Source organism: Monodon monoceros, unplaced genomic scaffold (genome assembly GCF_005190385.1).
Source record: "Monodon monoceros isolate NGI ecotype Baffin Bay Population unplaced genomic scaffold, NGI_Narwhal_1 Super_Scaffold_4, whole genome shotgun sequence".
NCBI lineage: Eukaryota > Metazoa > Chordata > Mammalia > Artiodactyla > Monodontidae > Monodon > Monodon monoceros.
The window spans coordinates 19,599,938-19,626,039 of record NW_021703781.1 but is presented as its reverse complement, the minus strand read 5'-3'; the positions used below and the strand labels follow the sequence as shown (position 1 = coordinate 19,626,039).

Genomic DNA, 26,102 nt, shown 5'->3' with positions numbered 1-26,102 from the left:
CACAAACATTTAGTAATAACAATTCACTGCAGATTGATTTATTATAGCAAAAAACTGGGAATAATCTAAATGTCAAAGGAAGGAAAATAATGGTTATGTAAAGAACAGGGTCCACATAATGGAATACTAAGCAGCCATTTCAAAAAATGAGGGACTTCCCTGGCGGTCCAGTGGTTAAGACTCCATGCTTCCACTGCAGGGGGCACGGGTTCGATCCCTGGTCAGGGAACTAAGATCCCACATGCATGCTGCATGGCACAGCAAAAAAAAAAAAACAATGAGCTGGAGGGAATTCCCTGGTGGTCCAGTGGTTAGGACTCTTGAGCTTTCACTGCTGAGGACCCAGGTTCAATCCCCGGTCGGGGAACAAAGATCCTGCAAGCTGCACAGCGCAGTGCCCCCCCAAAAAGCAGGATATATATGTACTGATTGCAGGATATCCATGATAAATTAGGTGAAAAAGAAAGCCACAGCTCTGTATGCTCTGTTGTTAGAAAATAATTATATTTATAAATGCAAGGGAAAAAGTCTGAAAGAATATACGCCAAACTGTTAACAATATTTAGGTCACCTCTACGGAATAGGAATGGAAAAGGCTAGGGAATGGAGACTACCAGTTTTACTTTTTACATTTCTATATTACTGTTTAAAAAAGAGGTACACAATAATTTTATATAATAAAAAAACTAATGAAGATATATGCCAAATTTTAAGATGACTTTTTAGAAAACTATTTAATAACATGGGGGAATGTTCATTATATTCTATTGAAAAAAGCAACATGCAAAATAGTAACTACAGTATGAGCTCAACAGACAAAATATATAGATTCAATATGTTCAGACCAAAGTATAAATACACCAAATATAAAAGATTTTTAAAAATATCTAGATGGTAGGGTGATTATAGATGTTTTTAAAAAACTACTTTTCAGTACTTTAAATGTTCTATTATGACCAAATTACTTTTATATGCTGAACAATGTTATTTAAACAAACTGGCATGGAAAATATTAGTGGAAAGTAGCCACATCTCTATCTCAACCTGTGTAGAACCAGGAATATAAGTGAAAACTTTCCAACCTTCAGTTCAGGAAGTGCTTGGTTTATGGTAGTCCCTTCCTATTTTTAGAGATAATTCAAGATTTAGTAGTAGTGGAACAGTCAAATCTTGGTTCACGTTAAAAATGAACTCTATCCTATTATATAAGAGATTTCATTGTAACTTCATACAATTTATTCAGTAAAGGCTGGTAGACTCGTATCATTATAAAAAATTTATTCAGGAGTCTCCCACAAGGTAACTCAATATGCCCTTGATTTTAATAATTCCCGTGGGATAGTGGCCAATCACTTCTATGTGCACTTACCGTGGAGAATCTATTCCACTATCTCCTGCCATGCTCTGATTTTCTGTTCCTTCCAAGTGACTATGTTCTGGTTGGACGTCCTGAGCCAACACTGGCATATGCGAAGTGTTGAACAGTTCTAACTTGTGTGTGAACTGTTTTCTCATTTCCTGATCCTGAGCACTCTGACTCCAGGTGGCTGGTTTCTTTCCTGTGTCACCAACAGGGTCTTGTAGGGTTTCAGCCTCCGAAGCACTTTTCCTTGTGCTGTAGTAATCAAATATACTTCCATCAGCAGGTGCTGAGGCCTGTACACATTTAGCTACGCTGGGTTCCTTTTCATAGTCAAAACCAGACTGGATCCCTAAATTGAGGACACAGTCTTCAGCAGACAGATTAGGTTTTTGGCCTTCACCGGGATTAGTAAGCAACCCAGTGGGCTTGTAATGTTCATTTCCTTTAAGCACCAGAGGCTCAAACCTCTGTATGTTGCTATTGTACTCAGTCAGAGACCTTTCGGTCACCTTTCGTTTTCCTAAGTGATTCCACTTGTTTCCCCCTGGAAAGGAAACTTGAATGTGGCCAGGCAGCATTTGAATTAAGTCGTCGTTCTCAGAAAAGTCATCCTCATCTAGATACAATGAACTGCAGGCCCCATCCTCACCATCTGCTTCATTCTGATACAAGGCCTGGTCGTCATCAGAAAGTCCTTCGTTTTCTAGACTCACAGTCTCTGCTTCCTGGATAAACGCCTTTCTCATCAGAGTTCCCTCTGAGTCTCTGTCTTGTCTCTCAGGTTGTCTCAAATGGTTTGCACCAACTGGGTAATCCAAAAGACCAAGATTTTGGAACTGGTGTATTGTTTCGTCAACTGATCTACGAGCAGAGGATGCTTGGTCTAAAGAAGAGGAACCTTGTGATGGCAGGACATGCTGTGTTTCTTTCGTCTCTTCTAATGTGTCAAAATGAGAGTAGCTTTTCCTCGAGACTTCAGGGATTGTTGCCTCATTTTCTCCACCATACACATCACATCTCAACGTGCTTTCCCTGAAGGAACAGCATTTACTATCATTTTGCAAAACACCACATTGAGAGTAATTGAAGAGGTAATCTCTAAAGTCATCACTGATAGGTTTGACAGTAGAGTGATTCACATAAATGGATTCTGCTCTCAGTTTATCATTACATTGTTCACTGTATGACTGTTCGGCTTCACTCTCAAAGACTCTTGAGGAATCCAAAGACCTTGCCCTTTGGAAAGGCTTTCCCTTTGGTCCAATCTGACTGGGTTTCAGATCACCGATCTTCTGGATGTTGTGCTCTTTGGTTATTGGGCTCCTTCGGTGAGAGAAACCCTGGAAAGGATTACTGATTCGCTTTTTGTAAATCAAATGGGAACCTAGCACTGATGGATTCTCACCAAGTGGTTTCTGAAGTTCTACTTCATTTGGGCTTTCAATTCCGGGGGTGGGCTGTGTAGCAGGGAGCTTGGGGTGTTTCTCCAGCCTAATGCTTCCTGGCTGAGGCCCACTTCCCTGACTCCTGGCTTTGTCTCTATCTCTATGTGAATGGCCCCGCCTTCGAGGCTTTACAGACCGGCCCTGACTTTTCTTAACTCCCACTTTTGAAGGATACTTATGCCTGAGTGTCAGCATATAAGTGGAAGTGCCCTGGCTATTATATTTTTTCTGTTCTTCGTATTTTTGCATTATGACAGTATGTTTGATTAAGTTATCAACAGTTAAAATGGGATTAATTCGTTTGATTATCTCACGTTCAATGTCTCGAGGGATATTGTCCAAGTTATCTTCATCTCGGACGGGCCATTCTTCTGGTGGGAACTGGGCAGAGAAACTGCTGTGCTCTGTTCTGGACTTCTCCTTTCTGGATATACTGCGCCAGAAGAGGCTAAAGCCAAATTTCTTGGCTTTTTCTCTGTCTTTTGTGAATGGTAAAGGTTTGGCGCTGTCACAGACATGATTCTCCTCAGACACTGAAACTGTTCGATTCTGTACCAAAGGTTTGGATTCCCCAAGACCTTTCCGGCATTTTCTAGTCACTTCTGCAGCAGCTGGTGGTTCCTGTATATACTGAGTGCACACATCATGGAAACACCGGCAAGAATGACAATGGGATATGGGGGCCGCATTTTCTTTGGCTAGGTCTGCACAGCTTTCCACGTTCACCAGGTATGTAATGGAAGTTGGCATCCGGGGACTTTCATCTGATAGGACTCTCTTATTTTCTTGGGGGTTTGTATTTGTAATGAAGTAAGTCTGAGGAGTAACTATGAAGTATCCTTCTCCAGTGTGATAAATCTTCCTTTCTTTAATGAGAGTTCCCAGCGTGGTATAGAGAATATCTTGAGATGGAATTGCAATGCCTAAAACAAATAAGCACTTTACACTGATACGTTCTGAATAAGAAACATTTTAATGAGTGAAATCAGTAACTCAGAAATGACCACACATTTGCTTGATGAACCCAGAGCTAACTGTAACACAATTAATATATGTAATTAAAATGTCAAAGAAGCATTAACAATAATCATAATTCAACTGAGTAACAAATATAATTTCGTCTACACGAAGACATATGGCTAGGTTACCGGTTAAGCAAAGAAAAAAATCTGTTCACTCAAACACAAACACCAAGTTATACAACCTCATTATAAATTTAAATTGTGACTAAGGAAAGCCTTCTTGAGAGCAAACATGGAAGTTTTTGAAAACCACTCTCATAGCTTAAAGCTCAGTAAGAATCTAAAGAAAAAATGAAAATCAGTCTGTGCTTGGGTGAGGGCAAACTACCTAACATCTGGATTATGGTGGTTTTTCAAACTGAGAAGGTAACAATTTTAAAAGAAATTCCCTTTCTGAATAGCAGAGTTCAAAATTATATTCATATTATGAAAACAATGTTAAAAATGTGAAAAAAATGTGTAACACAAAGAAAATACATCAATATGTTAATATTGGTTTCCTTTGAGTAGAGGTACTATAAGTGATTACTTTTCTATATTTTCTGGATTTCTCTACAATAAGCATATCTTATAATGGGAAAAATAAAAAAATACTCTTCTACATTCATGCACTGGGATATCATGCACCTATGAAAAGAATGAGATAGATCGATATATGCTTATACGGAAAGATCTCAAAAACATGTCTTTAAGTTAAAAAAAGGAAAGGTGCAGAGAGAATGTATAGAATGATCCAACTTATTTAAAAAGGATACATATATTCAAATACAACTTATGAAAGTGTCCATGAAAAACTATAAATGACAGAAGATGTCACCTCTGGGAAGTAGCAATTTAAGAATAGGAGGCACGGCAGGGAGATCAGCTCGGTGCTTTGTGACCACCTGGAGGGGTGGGATAGGGAGGGTGGGAGGGAGGGAGACGCAAGAGGGAAGAGACATGGGAACATATGTATATGTATAACTGATTCACTTTGTTATAAAGCAGAAACTAACACACCATTGTAAAGCAATTATACTCCAATAAAGATGAAAAAAAAAAAAAAGAATAGGAGGCACGGGCTTCCCTGGTGGCGCAGTGGTTGAGAGTCCGCCTGCCGATGCAGGGGACACGGGTTCGTGTCCCGGTCCGGGGGGATCCCACATGCCGCGGAGCGTCTGGGCCCATGAGCCATGGCCGCTGAGCCTGCGCGTCCGGAGCCTGTGCTCCTCAACGGGAGAAGCCACAACAGTGAGAGGCCCGCGTACCGCAAAAAAAAAAGAATAGGAGGCAGGGACTTCCCTGGTGGTCCAGTGGTTAAGACTCGCACGCATGCTTCCACTGCAGGGGGCAGGTTTAATCCCTCGTTGGGGAGCTAAGATCCCACATGCCGAGGGGCACGGTCAAAAAAAAAGGCGGGGGAGAAATTCAATCTTCATTTTTTCCTTTGCACTCCTTTCTACAGAGTCTGACTTAATTATTACCATAAACATTATTTTGAAAAAGTTCATCTGGAAAACAAAAGAAATACTCATAAACTTGCTGATGCAGACCTTTTTCCACCGGGGCTCTAATACAAGGTTCTATAATAGAAAAAAAATTAGATATTGCCCAGTTTATGTGTTTAAGATGATTTATAAATAGAAACCAAACACATACAATGAACTAATAGAGAAAAACGTGTTACTCTACCTGGGTAATGTTTCACCAAATGTTCCAATAGTGATTCCTGTGTTACTACAATCTGAGCAGCATTCATATCAGATACAGCACAGCAAAGAACTTCAGCCAAAGGTATAAACTGAGATTGAGCTATTGGATTCATTTGCACTGGAAAGACATCACCTAAATTGGAGATTTAAAAAAAAAAAAAAAGGGTGATAAATTTCATATAGTATAAAATATTTGGAATTAGTGAGTCAAGAATAAAGACTGAATATCAGGTGGAATTGCTTTTCTTTCATCAGTCTTTACTCAATCTGTTAACATTATATGCACAATGATAGAAACTACAGAAGAAAAAGGCTTAGTTTATGATCTCTACTTTTAAGAAGTCTAATTGTCACTACTTTATAAGCAAGAGATAATAAGTTTCTATATGAAAGGCTCAAAGTGCTATTGGAGTTCAAGTCAGACAATGCTTATATGGCAATTCACATCTTTCAAAGCATTTTTTCATATTAGCTACCTGAGATAGGCACAGATAGGATTATTATTTCTTTATTTAAAATATATATAGCCATAGAAAGTTCAAGTAATTGTCCCAATCCTAAAAGAAAGTAAAGTGACAGAAATAGATCTTCTGACTCCTAATCCAGTATTTTTGTCATTCCACACTTTCCTGATTGAAATGATTAGAAAGATCTGAAGAAGGAAAAGGCAGAAATGATTTACAGTTTTCAAGAATACATGGAACAGGGGTTTCCCTGGTGGTGCAGTGGTTGGGAGTCCGCCTGCCGATGCAGGGGACGCGGGTTCGTGCCCTGGTCCGGGAGGATCCCGCATGCCGCGGAGCGGCTGGGCCCGTGAGCCATGGCCGCTGAGCCTGTGCGTCTGGAGCCTGTGCTCCGCAGCGGGAGAGGCCGCAGCGATGAGAGGCCCGCGTACCACAAAACAAAACAAAAAAACAAACAAAAAAAACTACGTTTAAGAATACATGGAACAAAATCATGGAAGGAGGGAATCACAAGATATATAAGAGCATGGAGAGAGTTATCCTGGTTGGGTAGAGTTTAAGGGTTATATCGGACCGAAATAGAAGATAAGACTGGAAATAGAAGATAGACTGTATTATCTTTCCTCTTTGCCAACATATAAAATTGTTCTTCTTAACCTGCCATTAATCAGGTTGAGTTTTAGATTCTGCTGGGTATCCAAGGGAACCCCTCAATTAATTGGAAATGAAGGACTAGGACTCAGGAAAGTGATTTGGGAATCAACCAATAAAGATGAGAGCTGAAGATAAGGAGTGAAATTAGGTAATTCCATGGTAGTCCAGTGGTTATGACTCCGTGCTCTCACTGCCGAGGGTCCAAGTTCAATCCCTGGTCGGAGAACTAAGATCACAAGCTGCATAGCACAGGCAAAAAATAAAAAAAGATAAGGAGTGAAATTAATTCTTTTATTAGAAGAGTAAAGAAGAGAGCCAAGGAACACTTAACTGAGAGACTACCTACATTTAAGATGTAGTAGAAATAGGAACCCACAAAAGAGAGAAGGCACAATGATGAGGGTAGGAGGGAGAGAAGCAAGATTATGAGGAAAAGACTTCAAAATGAATAGCAGGGATTTCCCTGGTGGTCCAATGGTTAAGACTCTGTGGTCCCAATGCAGGGGCCCTGGGTTCGATCCCTGGTCAGGGAACTAGATCCCACATGCATGTCTCAGCAAAGAGTTTGCATGCTACAACTAAAGACCCCACACGCTGCAGCGAAGATCCCACGTGCCACAACTAGGAGCCAGCGCAGCCAAATAAATAATAAAAAATATTTTAAAAAATGAAGAGCAAATTAACAGTGTCAAATGCTTGAAAGAGATCAAAAAGGTTGAGGGGAGGAGAAGAGGCAATTGGATTACTTGATTGGAACAAGGTGACCATTGGTGACTTTCAAGAGAACTGTTTTCATGGGAAGGAACAGAAATTAAATATCAGATTGGGGAATTCCCTGGCAGTCCAGTAGTTAGGACTCTGTGCTTTCACTGCCGAGGGTGCGGGTTCAATCCCTGGTTGGGAAACAAGCCATGTGGTGTGCAGTCAAAAAAAAAAAAAAAAAAAAAAAAAACACAGACTGAAGGGAAGGGAGTTGGTGAGAAGAAAGTGAAGTTAATGGGTCTTCCTTCTAGAGCAGGGTTTGTCATCCTTGGCACTTTGGACGTTTGGGGTCAGATACAGGGTGACCAACCATCCCAGTATGCCCAGGAATGAGGGGTTTCCTGGGATACAGGATTTTCAGTGCTATAACCAGAAAGCTGAAGGCAAACCAGGATGGTTGGTCACCATAGCCAGAGAATTATTTGTTGTGAGGGCTGTCTTATGCACTGCACGATGTTCAGTAGCATCCTTGGCCTCCAGATGCCAGGAACATCTCCCACAGCTGCAGCAACCAAAACTGTCTCCAGATACTGCCAAATGTCCCTGAAAGGAAGGGGTTGGGGGTCAAAATTGCCCCAGCTGTAAACCATGGTTCTAGACCATTTGTTGGAAAAATCTGATTGTGAAAGAGGAGAAACAGAACACAAACCAGAAGAAAAGTAGGATCAAGTGAATGTGAAATGTGTATGCTGTGATTTTCTTAAAAGAACATGTTTGCATATTTGGATACAAAAAGGAAGGGTTTAGTGGAGATGATGGAAATAATTCTGTGAGAAAGAAGACCAGTAAGACAGCAAGATCCTAAAGGAAGGGAAAAGGAAAGTGTATAAAAGGAACAGGTAGGGACTTTCCTGGTGGCGCACTGGTTAAGGATCTGCCTGCCAATGCAGGGGACACGGGTTCGAGCCCTGGGCCAGGAAGATCCCACATGCCGCGGAGCAACTAAGCCCATGCGCCACAACTACTGAGCCCGCGTGCCTAGAGCCCGTGCTCCGCAACAAGAGAAGCCACCGCAATGAGATGCCCGTGCACTGCAACAAAGAGTAGCCCCTGCTCTGCTCGCCGCAACTAGAGAAAGCCCGAGTGCAGCAACGAAGACCCAACTCAGCCAAAAATTAATTAAAAAATAAATAAAAGGCAATGGTGAAAGAACTATTGTTAGAAATGAGAAGGATATTACTTCATCTGAAACTTGAGAAAATAGAGGGTGGCAGAAGACCAGAAATATATTGAGGCATAGAAGGAAAAAAATATTAGCACAGCAAAGTCATCTGATCTCTGTAAAGTTAGGGAGAAAGAAAATAGCAATGGGAGGAGAAAAAATGGGAATGAGGAGGTGAAGAGGAGAAAGGGAGTTTGAGGGGTCATTCTCAGAGTACCCTAGGAAATTTTAAAATGAACACAAAGATTATGAAGGAGCCCTGAGTCTCAAGGTCACTTAAGTGTGGTTTCTGGCAGATGAAGCAATCTGGAATCGAAAAGATGGGAGTCAGGGAGGCCAACAGGGCTAAAACTTTAATGTGCATGTGAGAATCATCGGGCGATTGTGGTAGTGTGTAGAATCTGACTCAGAAGATCTGAAAATGAGCCTATGATCCTGCATTTCTAACAACCTCCCAGTTGATGTTCATGCTGCAGGCCTGAGGACCGCTCTTTGGAGACGTTAGGGTGTTAATGACAGCAGTGTTAAAGTAGCTAACCACTGAACAATAAATATGGTCCTGGGGCTGCATGGGAGTCAACTGTGGCCAGAGGCAAGCTAAAGAATTTAGAAAACTTGGCTATACCCTGCATTTGACTCTCCAGTGACAGTGAGGAAACCAATACATTGCACTGGTTGTTAAAGAGGAAGGAAAGTGACAGGACTGGCCAGGGGTAAAGGGTTGTAGCCAAAGATGGTAAGTGGCTCACAGTACTTTGTGTATCTTCATGAAAGATAAAGGACTGCCATCAGGGAAGTGATAAGCAGTTTGCTGTTAAAGATCACATTGGTCTGTTCCCTTGTTTACCTAAGCTTCTCTATTTGGCAGGCTGGGGCATTTTTCACCTTGGACGGTCACAACACAGGGCAGAATTGCTGTCTGCTTTGTCAGCCAAGGGAAGGATCTCCTCTTGGCCTGCTTGCTGCTGTCCCATTGGGTGATGCTAAGATACCTACGGCATTCTGAGAAACTAGCATGAATGACTAATCAATCAGCATTTCAAAGGGCAGTGATAAGAGATGATGCTATGAAACTTAATGTCCAAGAGAAACGTTAACTGACCTAAAACTCAAAATCCTCCTAGAAACTCCACCTCTGAGCTAAGGGTAATAAGCCTTTCTCCCTATCTTCATTCCCTTTGCTTTTCTTTTTACCCTCCGCATCTGAGATTTATTTTCTTCTCTTTCATCTCCCTCCTCAACCTGACAAAATACAGAATTAAAGTACAATTTCACATATTTTTATGCTTCTTAAACATAACTCTATGTGCTTAATTTATAACAAACTTATATAACTCTCTTCCCCATCTTCCAAGACAGTCTAAGTGACTTTTTTCTTGTATGTGATCTTAAATTGATTACCTGCCCCACTTCATATGGACTTAGAAGTCCTTAATTCAAAAAAGAGGGAAAAGTTCTTCTCTCCTAGAAAGATAAAGGCTAGAGTACTGGAGAAGTAGAGAGCAAAACCTAAAAAGGATTTGCTCAACCACACAATACACACTCAAGCCTCACTGCATCCCTGGCCTAAACCCAGTCACTTTGAACTTTGAGATTGGCGTGTAGTGCAGGGGGGAGGACCAGAGACATTAAAATAAAGAGATAAGTGGCTAGAAAGTCAGTACATGTCTGATGTCCCTGCTGTGCCCCCTGCCAGTGGCTGCCCATTTCTGTGCAAATGAAACAAGGAAGCTGTACTAGGGTCCAGTAAGGGGTCTCCACTATGCCTTTGGGTCAGACCTAAAACAGCCCATTTTCTAGTTCAATCCTTAAGCTTAGTAGCAGGCTCAGTAGCTGTGGCGCACGGGCTTAGCTGCTCTGCGGCATGTGGGATCTTCTTGGACCAGGGTTCAAACCCGTGTCCCCTGCACTGGCAGGTGGATTCTTAACCACTGCGCCACCAGGGAAGTCCCTGCCTTTTTCTTTTTAAAACTAATACAATTATATGTCAACTGCCTTGTAGAGAACATGTTAAATAGCATGTAACCTCTGCTTTGGAGCTCCCCCTAGACAAAGGCTAGAGAAAGTTTCTCAGTACATTTCCCCTTCACAGCCGTTGCTAAGATACGTCTTCAGGTGCATAAATCATCAAGAGTTTTTTGTGCAGGAAAGCAGAGTGAACCCTGACACAGGAACATTGGTGACAGATGCAGGAATCATTTTCCAGCTGCAGTCATAGTTTGCTTCACTTACTCTTGCACTTGGGTTTCTGGAATGCAATGACTCTTACAGAGTTTTCCACCAAAAATTAACTTCCTGTGCAGAAGACCCCTCTTATAAATGTAATTAGATTTCACAATAAGAGAAGGCCAGACCTTTGGCTTTATCCTCAACTACCTCAGAGGAACTGAAGACACCCTTAAGTCCAGGCCTGCTGTGGACCTCTGACCCTTGAGCTGGAGCATGGTGGGCCAGAGTAAACAGTTCACAACAATGTTCTCTCAGTTCACACAGTCTTGTACTCTTGGGTGCTACGGAAATGGGAGAAGTGTTTAGCCAAAAGGCTGGTTTCACAAAAAAAAACCAACAAAGTAGAACCATACAGATTAGCACCTGCTACATTTAATGCTACCTTTTCTGCAAAGGACATTTTTATTGCTACCTTGTTGTATTCCCAAAGGATTTAGTTGGTATATAAATTTTTTTAAAAATTCCAAGTTATAATAATGAGGCACATTATATGAGTTTGAAAACAATTATTCTTTAAGAGTCCACTTTTTTAGGGAAGAAAAAAATGCAAGGCAAATTAAATGTGCGTAGCATGTAGATAAAATGAAAATATGGAGCTCTCCACTATCAAAAGCAGATGACATCCAGTAAAGTCTGGAGCAGGCTCCTCATGGCTTGGGATCCTAAAACTGTGACTAGAATCAGCTTCCTGTGTGATGGACATAAATTCATATAACCCCAGGCCATCAATTCCTGCTCCCTGGTGCCTAATGACAGTGGTCTAGAAAGCCCCTGGCCATTAGGAGCAGAACCCTGGGAGTGTGGCTTGTTCCCGGAGCTGGTGACAATAGCTCAGCAATAATCCGCTGCAATGAAAAACCTCATCAAAATTCTGAGGAAAAGGAGGTGGTTTCTTTATGTCAGGACACAAAGGCCTCCACCATATGCCTCAGGTTGAAGGCCTCTAGAATACCCTAACCTGGCTGTTTTCTAACAGCAAAGAGAAGTGGCTGAAAGAGCTATTTCCTGGACAATTCATGAGGCACGAATACTCATGCCGCAGTGTAAAAATAGCAAGAGGTACATTCATGACAAATATGGACACAGCAAGATTGCCTTTCACCAGACCCAGATAAGGCAGCTGGAGTAGAACAAGCAAACCCTCCCCAGGAGCTATGGTACTGGAGAACTCTTCAACCAGGAACACAGGACTCCTAAATCTGCCAGTTACAGATAATCAGTTGGAAGTTTTACTAAAGTTAAAACAAGCCTAAACATTGCACTTTCCAAGTGAGAAAGGCAGAACCAAAATCAAGATACAAGCTGCTGGTCCCAAACCTGCATTTGCTTTGTTCACTGAAAAAAATCTCTGAAGTAAAAGCATCTTTATCAAAATTGAATGTGTTTATTTTGATATCTGAATGCTCTAGTTAAATTTTAGGGACAAAATTAGTTTTCCATAAACACTTTATCTTTAGGGGAAAAAAATTAACTACCATGCAGTATTTACATTTATCTTATGCTTTTAATTAAGGCACCTAAACAAATTCCAAGAGGGCCTCCTCCTGGAATCTAAACTCTGACATTTTAATTTGGGGCGCTTGAATTTGATTTTAAGGTCCATAAGAAACTGTGCTATCAAATATGCAAAAGAGAGGAAATATTTCTTTGGAAATTTGGAAAGGATTCACATCAGAACTATTCTGTGTCACACTAAAACATGAATCTGCCATAAAATTAAATTCTAGGCAAAACTAATCCTAACGTTATTTCATATTTAAAACACAAAATAAACATGTTTAGTCCTTATACAAGTGTGTTTATGGGCTCTTCTAGGCAGTCTGCCAGAAATTCATGCATTATTGACCTTCAAACGGTTTAACTGAGCCGCTCAAACTCAGCTAATTACCCAGACACATGAAATCTGAGAGCATCTTTTTGGGCGCCTGTATTGAATCACACTGTGGGAAAAGCATCTTCTACGTGCTTTAGAGATGACAATAGAGCATGAATAAAACAGCCTGCAGATACAGTCAAGTTTAATAAAAAAGGATGTTTTGTCCTAAGTAATCCAAGAAGCTTCCCTGATTTTAAACTGCACTTTTATCCAGTACAGAATTTCCAAATTTCTTTAACATTAAAATTAATCCTGAGCTTTTAAAAAATGAAAAGTACTCTGTAACAATGTGTCTCATCCGAGATTAGATGCTGTGCAAAAATTTCCATGACTTTAAATAATTAGATCTGTTGTGTTAAAACCTTAAATAGGTTCAGAAAATCAAACAAAATGGGAACAAAAAGAAGAAAGGTTTCAGGCCAGCAAAGCCGAGCCCCTCTCCATGTCTCCCTTTTATTTTAGTAAAATAAAAGAATGCAAACACTTTCCTCCACATTTAGAAACAAAAGAGTACCAAGACTCAGAAACTGGCTGTAGATCTAAGGGTAGTCGGGTTATCTACCATGGAAGCTGAAATTCCTTCTTCGGCATGGTGATGTTTATTTTGGAGCCCCAGACAAACGGCTCCCCTTCTGGGAAATGCCCTCTGTTGAAAAGCTACAGGCTTCCCAGAGAAGCCTGGGCTGCTCACCAGCAGGAGCCCTTAGTGCTATCTTTAATAACAGCACTTCAACCTGTCAGGATTAGTAAATGAGAGGCCCCTTTATTTCAAGTGATATATCCACTAATATTGGCCAGCAGTTGAGTTGCAAAGGTCTTGGGCCATTTATGAAGGAGACCTCAGAATCTGGTTGTCACAGCGCACAGATATGCTTGAAAAGACACGTAGTTGGCCCTGTCAGGGAGCCCTTTGAGCCTCCAGCAGCCTTTCCCCATAGAGATACAGGGATGCCTGGCTGGGAGGGAAGGATGTGAATGACTCAAATCAGCTGATTTTTTTTTTTTTTTCAACTGATCTTTTTAAAAAATGCTAAAAACTAATTCACACACAGCCCCAAAGCCCTCAGCCCAGCGGTGCCCCTTCCTAACCTCTATTCCCTTCACAGCTTCCACTTTGGATATGTTAATGACTTTACTCAGGTGTGTTAGTTTCCTAAGGCTGTCAAAATAAACAAGCAGCTTAAAACAACACAAATTTATTATCTCACAGCCTAGAAGTCAGAAGTCTGATGGGCTCCACTGGTTCCTCTGCTCCGGGACTCAGGGCCTAGGCTATGATTGGAGGGGAGAATCTGCTTCCATGCTTATTCATGTTTTTGGCAGAATTCAGTTCCTTGTGGTTGTAGGACTGAGGACTGGGGTGTCTGTTCCTTTGATGGTGCCCCTCTCAGCAACTTAAAGCCACCGGCATTTCTTGTCATGTTGCCCCCTTCATCTTCAAGACAGCATGGAGTCTTTTTCATACTTCATTTCTCTCTGACTTGCCCTTCTGTTGCTTTGCTTCTGCTTCCAGCCAGAGAAAGTTGTCTGCTTTTAAGGGCTCATGTGATTAGATTGGGTCTACCCACATAATCCAGGATAATCTCCCTAAAGTCCATAACCTAATTACATCTACAAAGTCCCTTTTGCCATATTAGGTAACATATTCATATGTTCCAGGGATTAGGACGTGGACATCTTTGGGGGCCCATTCTGCCTACCACAGCAGGCTGGGGACAAGAAAAGGCTGAGGAGAGAAGCACAAGTTGTAAACTTCTGCAGTCCCTGTATCCCCTTAAAAATGGCTGTACAGAAAAAGCATCTTTTCTTTGCCCTCCAGGCAAACATGGGGCTGATTTAAGACAAACCTTCTTCCCAAGATTCTGGAGGCTGCACAGGCAATGACAGCAGCTCTCATCTCTACTCAGCATCATGGTGATGAATATAAAATACCACTATACAAAACTGGGGGAAATTTTAGCACCAAGGTTGTTGTCTGAATAACAGATAAATAAAAGTTCCCTGTAAGGAAGAAGCTGTCCTTTATAAACACATAGTCTTCACATTACAAATGAGCACTATACTGGAGGTCAAGTGATCTGATCTGGGTTCTAATCCAAGTTCTGTTATGCGGCTCTGAATAAGCCACCTCTCTTCTCCGGGTCTCAGTTTCCTTGTCTATAAATGTGGAGCTGAACTAGATCAACATTTCCCAAAATGCATTCTGTGGAAAATTCATTCCATGAAATGCTCTGCAAGAAAAGGGCCCCAAAGGCCAAACGTTTGAGAAATGAGGCTTGGAGTCACAGGAGCATTGTTAAAGGCTCTGAGAATTTTAACAGAAAACCTAGCTTATTTAACCCAATGTTTCCCAATCATATTTGGCAACAATCCCTTTTCTCCCATACCTACTATTACCCTTCAGCTGTGAATTCTCTCCATTCAGGTTGGCCTCTCCCTGAATAGTCTGTACTTTCCCATCTCTACGACCTTGTCCCCACTTCCTCCACCTAAAGCACTCTTCCCCGAGCCTCAGTGTTTCAAACTCCTGTCACAAAGACAGGCTCAATGCTGACTGACTCTCCCATGAATTGTTCTCTAAACCTGTCAGTTGGAGATACAGTCTCCTTCCTACATGGACCACTTAAGAAAAATTTAACGAGTGGCTACCACAGTGTAGCATCAGGCACTCATAATACAGATATTGTAATAGCACAGTCCTTCAATCATTGCTTATCCAGCAAATATTTATTGAGCACCTACTCTATGCCAGTTAGGTTGGGATACGACAGTGAACATGACACAGTCCTCGCCCTCAGGGGGGCTCCTGTTCTAGAGGAAGAGCAGTGGTTGGAGGCAATCATAACCCACTATGAGGGTTATAATTGGTAGGACTGGGACTCAGTATTCCTGGTCCCACTCAGAAGTTCGTGGATGCCTGGGCACCACCATCATAAGGAAGATGAACCATACTTGTCCCTGTGGGGCCTTGGGGTACCTAAGGCCGCATGGGATAAGAAAGAGAGTCCTGGAATTGGTCGGGCAGGCCTGGGCTCAAATCCTCCACTTCCACTTACTGTGTGCCCTCTTCGAGTATTCATTAGTGACTGTTCAACATGAACAACAGTATTTGGTTCAAACGTTACTGTGGGAAAACATCCATAAGTACCTGGAATAATATTTGACACACATCAGTCCTACCGATATTAGCACTCTTTAACATCTCTTCCCAAATTAGGGATATTAAACTTAATCGTCCCTCGTTCCATCATTATTAGTACTTGGAGGGCTTCTTGTAGGGCGCTAGTTCTGCACATGGATGGATTTCTTAGCCAATCCTGACTCTTCTTTTCCCAACTTCCATAGCCTATTTGGTCAGACACCAGTCCTGACCATGACCTTCTCCCCACCTGGGAGAAAACAATTTATGTAGGTAAGGCCTACTGCTAGCCCTGTTTTCTTCCATTCAGTAGTACTTTACTGTGACCCCTTGTGGCAGAAATTGTAGGTTGGCACATTCAACCCACCTTCCCAGTCATCTTTTTCTTTGCCTTCCTCTAGTGCAGAGGCAGGAAAGCATATTACTTAATTTCCCAGCCTCACTTAAAACTAGTGGGCATGTGACATCTTCAAGGTGGTCAACGAGATACAGGCAGCCAGCTACCAGTGCCAGAAGAGGCCTCACGAAGAAAAGGCCCTTCCCTCATATTTTCCCTTTTCATTCTTGACTCTTTCTTCCAGCCTGGATCCTGAAGAGATTGCTGCCACCTTGTGACCATGAGGTGACAAGCACAATGTCAAAAGACCACCCACTAAGGAAGTCAAAGCAGAAAGAAAGAAAGAGTCCTGGTGTCTGACAGCCTGGCTGAGCGACTGTGCTGGCCCCCGGGGGCTGCCTACCTCCAAACTTCTTGTGATGATGCAAATCTACCCCTTATTTGTTCATGCCATTTCTAGAGGGTTTTCTATAATCTGCAACACATGTCTAACCAATATACTTAGTCAAGTATTGAGAGAGACATTCATCTCCTCCTCATATTTTCTGCTGTGTGCAAAATGTTTGTCTTGCCGAGGGCCTGATTAAACTTCTGGATTTTATACCAGCCGGATGCTTTTATGTCAACAGCTTAACTGCTGTGAAGCTAGAATGTCATACTGATGGATATTTACAGAAAAGGTGTCAGGGCCCCTGCTGCTTTTCCCTTATCACGTCAAGTCGGGGACATGCCATGAGAAGAAAGAGATGCAGAAGCTTTAGCTAGTTTTGCTAATTTTTAACTGGGGAAATCTGTACTAAAAAGGTTACAGTGGCATTCTCCTCTAGATGAGAAAGGATATCCTTATTGCATGTAGAAATCACAGAGAGGAAGATAAGAACTGTCACAGCTGTTACAGCTCGATCTCAAAATGGGTATCTACAGTCACAGCCCTAGGAACGGGATGCCTTTCAATCTCTCCTGAAAGGAAGTCTTGTGAAAAAGAGCCAGTAAGTCAATATCACCGTTAACATCAATGTAAGATTAACTCAAGATTTAAAGAGGCAAATAATGAATAACCCCCACTTATATTTGAGGGGTGAGTAATCCCTGTCATTTGTTGAAGAAAGTTGTCTTCGGTCCTGAAAGTGCCTGGACCCACCCAGGTCCCAGGTCTCTGCGGCTGGGTCTGCGTGGTGGTGGGTTAAGCCCAGCAGAGGCCTCCCGCTCCAAAGAGGGCTGGGTTCTGTGGTGTGAAGGGAGCTGGGGCAGGGCTCTACTTTGCAACATGAGATAAACACACACAATGCTACCTCTTACCCCACACACACACTTTACAAAAAAGCATCACAAACATCACAGCCTAACCTGCTCCTCTCCTACTAAAGGAGGTGAGGGTTGGGTGACTCAGAAAAATGAACAGGATCTGCCCAGAATCCAGGGAGGCTTATCAGTGTCCACAGGTGCTTCGCCAGGCCCCCCAGCAGGCTGCTCTGCCTGGGTCAGCCACCCTCTCTCCCACCAAGTCTGGAAAGCATCATTGAGTTTCTGCATCAACACTCTCTTTCACTTCTCCCAGACTGTCTGCTATGCTCCGCCTGCTTTCAAGTTGACTACAGACTATCTTTTGGACCCCTGAAATATTAACTTTTAAAAGATAAAAGCCACTCCGGGGATACAACTCACATAAATGTATTTTACTAAGAAGCATTTCTAGGCTGTTAGAAACTTTAAAAGACATAAACTTTTTGATTTTAAGATTGTGAAGTTCCTTTTCTTCAGCACAGAAAGCTTCATCTTACATCAGGGCAGATGTGACTGTACTTCAGCGGGACTTTAGCATATTTCTACAAGGTCATGGCCTTAGGAATGAAATGTAAAGGTCACCACCCTGAGAAATCTTAAAAGAGGCCGTAGGTCTTGATCACTATGATCTTTACATGTGAGGGTCATCTGGTCACTGCTTCTAGGAGCTGACCACCTACTTCTCACTAAGCCATCCATTACTGCACCTTTGACCCAAGGCAGCCAGACGGTTTCTCAGATTATGTTCTGGGAGAAAGAGTGTGGCCTTGTGCACATCGTGTGGTGAGGCTGTCCAGGCAGAAGCCGCTAGGGTCCATCTGCAGAGGTTACCTGACCCCCGCTTTGCCTTCCATACAGACATGGCCCCCTAACCCCAAGCAGAACAAATGCACATGCTCCCTCTTCCTCGCTCTCTTGGGTTTCAGCCCAGAAAAGGGGCTCCACCATATCTTTTATTTTTTATTTTATTTATTTGTGTGTGTGTGTGTATGTGTGTATGTGTGTGTGTGTGTGTGTGTGTGTGTGTGCCCAGCCCCCAGCCCCGGAAGCCTCACCCCTCAGCAAACCATTGGCCAGGGATCCAGAACCTCACTCCAGCAAAGACCGCAATCAGGAGGCTCCTGGCAACTTTCAGGACCTCTGGACCCTTTGGTCTTTCTGATCAGAGGGGGAGGAGACTGAGGATGGGAGGGGGACAGGAGGCAGCCAGAGCTCAGCCCGTTACCAGCAGTAGCACATGCCACCTCGAGCCCGGGTCCCCCTGGGTCCCCCTGGGCCCCTGGGAGAGGGAGGGGTCCTGGGGGATGGTATTTGTAGCTCCTGGCATCAGGCCGGCCCCTCCCTCCCCAGCCTCGGGAAGGAACAGATTCTTCCTCCCTCCTCTCTCCAGAGGAAGTGGCTTTTATCAATATACCTTTTAAATACACTTGCTTCCTAGCTTATTGCTTCCCCAGCCCCCTCATCTTCCTTTTTAGGAATCTAACACTGACGTTCTCTGTTTACTCAAGAAATATCCTCTCCCCCGAGCACTGCACACAAAGTACTCCCACTACCCACATGCGGAAGGTTTCCTCAACGTCTGTTCACTCACCGACCCTCTCGCCCAAGCTGCCTCCTCCCTTTCTCGCTGCCGCCTCACGCTTTAGCCTGGCAGCCCAAGGCATGGTGCTGAAGCTCACATGGCAGGAGAGCAAAGCCAGTTCTTGTGGATTTACCTGGGGCAGCACAAACCGCTGGGTCTTGGGAGTGGTACCTCCGTCCTGCTCCCAACGTGGTCCAGTGGAGCAAACTGTTAGCAAGAGAAGCTAAATCTCTGACTTTGAAAAGTTGGGGTTTTCTGGATAAAGGATGCTGAAAACTTGGGATCCTCAGCAAGGTTAACTTACAACTGTATAGTGAGATGACTCTAGAGAGATTTACCTAACTCGGATGGTGTGTTTACATTTCAAGCGAAAATGAGGCCCAAGACCTTGGAGTCAGCTCTAAGTCATAAAAACTGGAGCCACCAGGGTTGTTCTGGCTCCTGCAGAGATGTATTTATATTCCAGAAGGTTAGAGGAAGAACCCAGGATCCTTCCATCCTGTCTCCATGCAACAAAGGTTTTTCTCCCTCTTTTTGGGAGACAAGGAAGCAGGTGCCTCTTTCTCCTGCACATACGCAAAGAAAATTCACTTTTCTCCACCCCTCACCTATGGAGTGTCTGACACCCCTGCTGGAGATTTTCCCATCTGGCTTTCATTGCATCGCCCAGGTAAGCACTGGGGCAAGGGGTACTGATGCAGTTATAATTACTTACATAATATTATTTTTAAATTATTGCATAAATAATAACTAACCTGTCTGATCTAGAATATCTATGTGCATTGAGAATGAAATTAATAAAGATGAATAGTAAAGGCCCAACAATTCTGGTAGCAAGGATGACGGGATTCTGTGTGTCTCATGGTTTACTGGGAGAGACAGATGAGAGCCCTGAGGCTGGTTAGCAGGATGTGAAGAAGATCCATGGGAACCAGAAGCAGGTCTGTTGAAAGGATTAGGAAGTTTGTTAGCTGGGTGTTAGGAGATAGGCTTGAAACACAGCAGCCTAATGGCACTTTGGGATTTTGCTCTCTCCTCTGACTGGACCGTGAAATTCTTAAAGGTGGACTCTAGGTGGGACAAGAGAAGCTTAGGCTGCTCTCTCCCACAGGGGAGAGGAGGGAGGTAATTAGCTCCACAGCCAGAGCAAGTCTAGGAGGACCACACAGCTAAGCTGCCCAGTACCGCAGGGACAGAATCTGGATTGCTATCCTGAAGACACTTCTCTGCTCCCCTCTGATCCTTAGCTCCTTTTCTACCCCAGCTGATCTTCCTGTTTCAGAAGGCACTACATGAGTCCCTTCACAAAGGGGGAAATGGGAGTGGATGGGGGACTGGAATACTGAGAGCTCTATTGGATACCAGCACCATGTAGCCATGTGGGGAGGGGACACGGGATGAATGAAGATACTGAGGAATACAGAGTGAAACCTCGGTGAGTGAGCAGAAAAGTCCTGGAGCCTTCTCACATAGGTCAAGGGGGCAAAAGGAGAGCGCTGTTCTAAAATGCCACCCCGGGACTTCCCTGGTGGTCCAGTGGTTAAGAATCTGCCTTCCAATGCAGGGGACGTGGGTTCGAGCCCTGGTCGGGGAACTAAGATCCCACATGCCACAGAGCAACTAAGCCCGTGCGCCACAACTAGAGAGCCCACGCGCTAGAGAGAAGCCCGCGCACCACAACGAAGAGCCTGCGTGCCGTAACTAAGACCCCATGCAGCCAAATAAATAAATAAAATGCCACCCTGCAGCCTTCAGTTTGCCTCCCTTCCGCATTCCCCACTAGCTGTGAGGAAACAGCTTCTCCCTGCAGCTGTGACTTTTATCCCTGTAAATGCTGACTTTAACGGCTAGGAGTTTGTGCAAAACTTTGCAGCGGGGAAAAAAGAGTTTAAACATGGCTTTGCATTGGTTTCTGTGCTGCTGCATCTGAATGTATGGCAGAAATTGATCTGGATGTTACATGCTTGTCATAAGTGCTTGAGAGGGATCACCTCCTCTCAATCAGAGAAAGATGCAAAAAGAAGTGGTAATGGAATTCCCTTGTTTTTTTGCCACCTGTAGCTGAAACAGATGCCTCTTAACCCAGAGGTTCTGGCAATGAGGAGAAAGCTGCTGGCTTCTTACCATCAAATTGGAGGTCTGAAATCTTAATGGACTCTAGGTATGGCAGACAGAACAAGTCCCTGTACTGGAGTTTGGCTACGACGTTTGCTTTAGGAAAGGTAGTATGGCCAAGAGAGTAGGAGAAGGGAGACAGTTTCCAGATTAAGGTACACTTAATGGTTCCTAGATACATGCCTTTTTGAAAAGTGGCTTTTAAGCTTGCTCATGAGCTCTTGAGGAAATCAGATCACCCATTTGTGTATCATGAAGTTGTGGGTCAACTCTGTGACTGACAGGTGAAAGGAGCTTTAAAAAAAAGTCCTTGCAAGAAAAGCCCTGCTAGCCAAGCAGCGTTTTAGCTTTGTACAAGAAAGGGGCAGCTATCCCCTCTGCCGCCCCAAGCAAGGAAAAGCTGCTGGTTTGGGGAGGGGTCAGGGGGAATCATGGATTCACAAGGTTTCCCTCAATTGCCTGGGCCAGGCTCACTGAATGAAGCCTGTTGTGGTTTCAAGCTCTGCTAAGCTGAAAACAAGTGTGGTCTCCCTGCTCCGTGAGCACAACTGAAACGGACTCTGAAACTGTTGAAAGACACCCTCTTTTGGGGCTGTGAGCTGTGGAAATGGACCCTGAATGCTGGTGGACCTGTCTGCACAGCAAAAGCCTATGGAAAGGCCTGTCCTCTGAAGAGGTCGCTGCCGATCAGGAAAGCCTGACTCTCCTGGTGGGACCCCTAGGGAAGCTGCAAGACGAGGAAGGTCAAATCACAAGAAGCGGGGCCCATCCACCCCCTTGGGAAGCTCTCACTGCTGTTGGCTTTTTGGGTTCGGTCTTTCTGATTTCTGCTGTCAGGGTGATTTGTGCCTTTTCTGGTTCGGGCAGAGGTTGCCACCAACCAGCTGCTGGTCTGACTCACCTTTCAACTTACACCTCAGTAAGGCAGCTTGACTCTTCGATTCAGGGCTCACCAGGGAGGGCTGATCCTCTCTCTAAGGGCAGGGGCCATATAGATCGATTTCCAAAAAAATGTTTCAATTCCAAACTCTGCCCCGACCATTCTTCTGGACATAATGTATCTTCCTCTCTGTCCCCTAACAATAACCCCAGATCAGCTTGCCTGAAAAGGGTCTTAGGAGATTTAGATTTAATAATTAAGTCTGTTTGAATTGTGTGAAAACGTTCTGTGAGGGGGCTTTCTGCCTCTCTTGCACCCACCCTCCTGGAGGAAAGGTCTGGGTGAGAGAGGAGGAGGATGGAAGAAACCTGTGAAATTACAGTAATGAGACACACTGATTTTGTAACAATGGAAGGGGAAAAAAAAAAGCAAGGGAAGGGAAAACTTTAGACCCGGGGGGATGCGGGGTGGGGGCAGGGATTACCAACCTCTGTTTTTCAGAATCTGCTCCTGGAACCCTCCTCCCAGAAGGAGGCCACCCCTCGCTGCTCTCGCGACCAGCTGCCCTGCGCCCCCTTTCCTACCCACCCTCCTTGCTGCTATGAACACTCCCAAATTCCAGCTGACTGCTGCCTGACACTGACCAGACAGGAGGGGACAGGCCCGGCTCCTGTGCTTACATGAAGAACACCTCCAGATGTCACCTGCACCGCAGGGACAGATGAACTGGTGGCAGGGGCAAGCAGGACTGCTTGAAACCGCACTGAAACCTGAACTGACCTGAATTATTTGGGCTGAAGTGCAGAGTGCCCAAACTTATCCACTGGTGGGAGGTCGGAGGCCCCAGTAGGCATCCTGCCCACTTGTGCGGCCTAACTGATGTATTGGGGGCCCTAATAATTGTAAACTCTTTGCTTCCAGGGGTGCCATGTGTGCCCTCTGGGGCTGTATGCATGAAATGCAGGCATTAACTTACCTCTGGTAAAAACACTGACTTACATTTGGAGACGGTTATCAGAAACTTTCAAGGGTTTAAGGAAATACCCCAGGGACTTCCCTGGAGGTCCAGTGGTTAAGACTCCTCGTTTCCAATGCAGGGGGGCGTGGGTTTGATCCCTGTTGGCGGAACTAAGATCCCACATGCCACGTGGCCAAAAAAAAAAAAAAAAAAAAGATGCTCTTTAAGGAAATACCCCAGGTAGACCAAGTAGCCCTCAGACATGTACTCTGTGGGAAGCTTACCTACAATGTGAGTTGTTCCATTAGAAAACTGGTATGAAATTTATCCTCACTTTAGCTGATGTGATTCATGACCCTGCCTCAGCCTCAAAGGCATTCAGGGCAGCTGCAACTCACTGGGACCAGTTATATGGATGATAGAATTTGCCACAGATTTCTTTCTTGCAGGTCATGGCAAAGTCTGTGCAAAGCATTAATATATACAGCTCTAGCTGGGTGTCTGCCTCGGGCCAGGTAGGGAACGTTAGTACAGAAACCTGAGGAAGCCACCACACATTCTAAGGTAGACCTTTATGGTAAATGAGATGCATTCCACTGACTAAAACCAGGAGGAGCCTTGGAGGCTGAGACTAAGACCAATACAATGGGACTGACCTCATTCTGCCTTTGGGAGTCCTGCTGGGTAAGTGCTGTTTAAGACAAACCCAGGGACTTCCCCGGTGGTGCAGTGGTTAAGAATCCGCCTGCCAATGCAAGGGACACGGGTTCGAGCCCTGGTCTGGGAAGATCCCAGGTGCCGCGGAGCAACTAAGCCTGTGCGCCACAACTACTGAGCCTGCGCTCTAGAGCCCACGAGCCACAACTACTGAAGCCTGTGCACCTAGAGCCTGTGCTCTGCAACAAGAGAAGCCACCGCGTTGAGAAGCCCGCGCACTGCAATGAAGAATAGCCCCCGCTCACTGCAACTAGAGAAAGCCTGCGTGCAGCAACGAAGACCCAACACAGCCAAAAATAAAGTTATATGAGACAAACCCAATGGATTTAGTCCTAGCTCCCACTGGTCAGATTAAAACAAAATGACCAATGGAGTGGCATTTTATGGGACAATTTACCAGTAGCCAACTATGGAGAAACACAAGAGGTGGAAACGTGGGGTAGAGAGAAAATAGTTTTGTGTTTCTGCAGAGCTGGGGTTTTTAAAATAAATTTTCTGAAAACTTGGGATGCTGGGCTAAGAGCAAGTCTTACAAAATTAATTTGCAACTATACAGACAGTGAACTCCACAGATTCACCCAACTCTGGAGGTATGTGTTTATATTTCAAGGGAAAATGAGGCCCAGGGCCTTGGAGACATCTCCAGTCAAAAAACTGGAGCTTATCTGACTGCTGGAAAGATGTGTTTACATTGCAAAAAGTTAGAGAACCCAGAGTGCTTTCCATCCTGTCTCCAAATAGCAAAGGTTTTTCTCCTTTCAGGAAGGAAAGGAGGGGCAATTAACTTCTTTGTATAAGCAGGGAAAATCAATTTTTCTCACTCCCACACCTATGGAATGTGCAGCCACTTGTGTGGGAGGTTTTTCCAACTGCTTCTCATAGAGCTGCCCCAGGACTGATGTAGTTGTTATATAAGTAATAATTAACCTGGTTCCACTTGGGGATGTCAGTGTGAAGAACTCCATGGACCACTGCCTAGCAAAACAAAGCTGGTGGAAACCATAAAACACTACTCAAAGTCTCTGGAAATTCTTCTAAGGGCATGCACCAAACAAGGAAACATTCATTCAAGAAAACCTAGTAAAACCTGGTAAGAGAATTGAGAGTCTGTGGCAATTGGACCACCACTTCCTCCCTCCCCCACTCCAGCTCAGTTTGATGAAAGTCCCACTTCAGGCAAATACAGCCAAGAAGTCAGGGCTCCCTCTCCTCAGCTCCCAGTCAAGGTTTACTACATCTCGCTGGAAGGGGTAAGCTGCCAGCATTTTCCATCTCCTCCAACTCCAAGCCAAAGAGGCTAAATTTAAATTCCTGGTGAGTGTGGCTGAGAGATTTCGGGTTCCCTTCCTCTACCCAGTCTGTACCCACCCAGTCCTGACTCTATCCCAGGAACAGCAGCCCAAGAATTCTGGGACCACAAACACCTTCACCCCAGCTCACTCACAGGGCATAGGTTCCACCCTGGGAAAGCAAGCTGCTCTTCTCCTTGTGCCCAGCACCCAGAGCAGTGGGTCATTTTGTCCAGGGGGGAGAGGCAGTCCATAAGAAAAAGTTTCAAAGCACTTCCCAAAGGAATGGACCTTATTTGAAAAGTGTGTAGGAAAGTTCAAGCCTAAAGGCACTCCTAAAGACAGCTCCTCTTAAGAATAATGAGCTAGGGGGCTTCCCTGGTGGCGCAGTGATTAAGAATTCACCTGCCAATGCAGGGGACACGGGTTCGAGCCCTGGGCCGGGAAGATACCACATGCCGCGGAGCAACTAACCTCGTGCACCACAACTATTGAGCCTGCGCTCTAGAGCCCACGAGCCACGACTACTGAGCCCACGTGCCACAACTACTGAAGCCCACATGCCTAGAGCCTGTGCTCCGTGACAAGAGAAGCCACTGCAATGAGAAACCCGCGCACCGCAACAAAGAGTAGCCCCCGATCGCCGCAACTAGAGAAAGCCCACGTGCAGCAACGAAGACCCAACACAGCCAAAAATAGATAAATTAAAAAAAAAAAACACATAAAAAAAAAATAATAATGAGCTAAGGCTTCCCTGGTGGCGCAGTGGTTAAGAATCCACCTGCCAATGCAGGGGACACGGGTTCGAGCCCTGGTCCGGGAAGATCCCACATGCCTCGGAACAACTAAGTCCATGCACCACAGCTACTAAGCCTGTGCTCTAGAGCCTGCGAGCCACAAATACTGAACCTGCGGGCCACAACTACTGAAGCCTGCGCACCTAGAGCCCATGCTCTGCAGCAAGAGAAGCCACCACAATGAAAAGCCCGTGCACCACAATGAAGAGTAGCCCCCGCTCGCCACAACTAGAGAAAGCCCACGTGCAGCAATGAAGATCCAGTGCAGCCATAAATAAATAAATAAATAAATAAATAAATAAATAAATAAATAAATAAATAAATAAATAAATAAAT

At 44.3% G+C, this 26,102-nt stretch overlaps 1 protein-coding gene across 3 annotated transcripts in view; it reads right to left on the bottom strand.

The window, feature by feature from the left end:
• The window catches only part of STOX1 (storkhead box 1), a 51,302-nt gene that overhangs the window by 1,623 nt on the left and 23,577 nt on the right, over positions 1-26,102 (bottom strand). The window contains exons 2-3 of one of the 3 annotated variants that reach the window (XM_029245653.1): positions 5,502-5,654; positions 3,535-3,731 (exon numbers count right to left, since the gene is read on the bottom strand). In XM_029245653.1, coding sequence (XP_029101486.1) covers positions 3,535-3,731; positions 5,502-5,654 — 350 coding nt within the window. Of the gene's footprint in view, positions 1-1,369; positions 3,732-5,501; positions 5,655-26,102 lie in introns of all 3 variants that reach the window. The other 2 variants (XM_029245652.1, XM_029245654.1) reach the window with 2 other exon arrangements.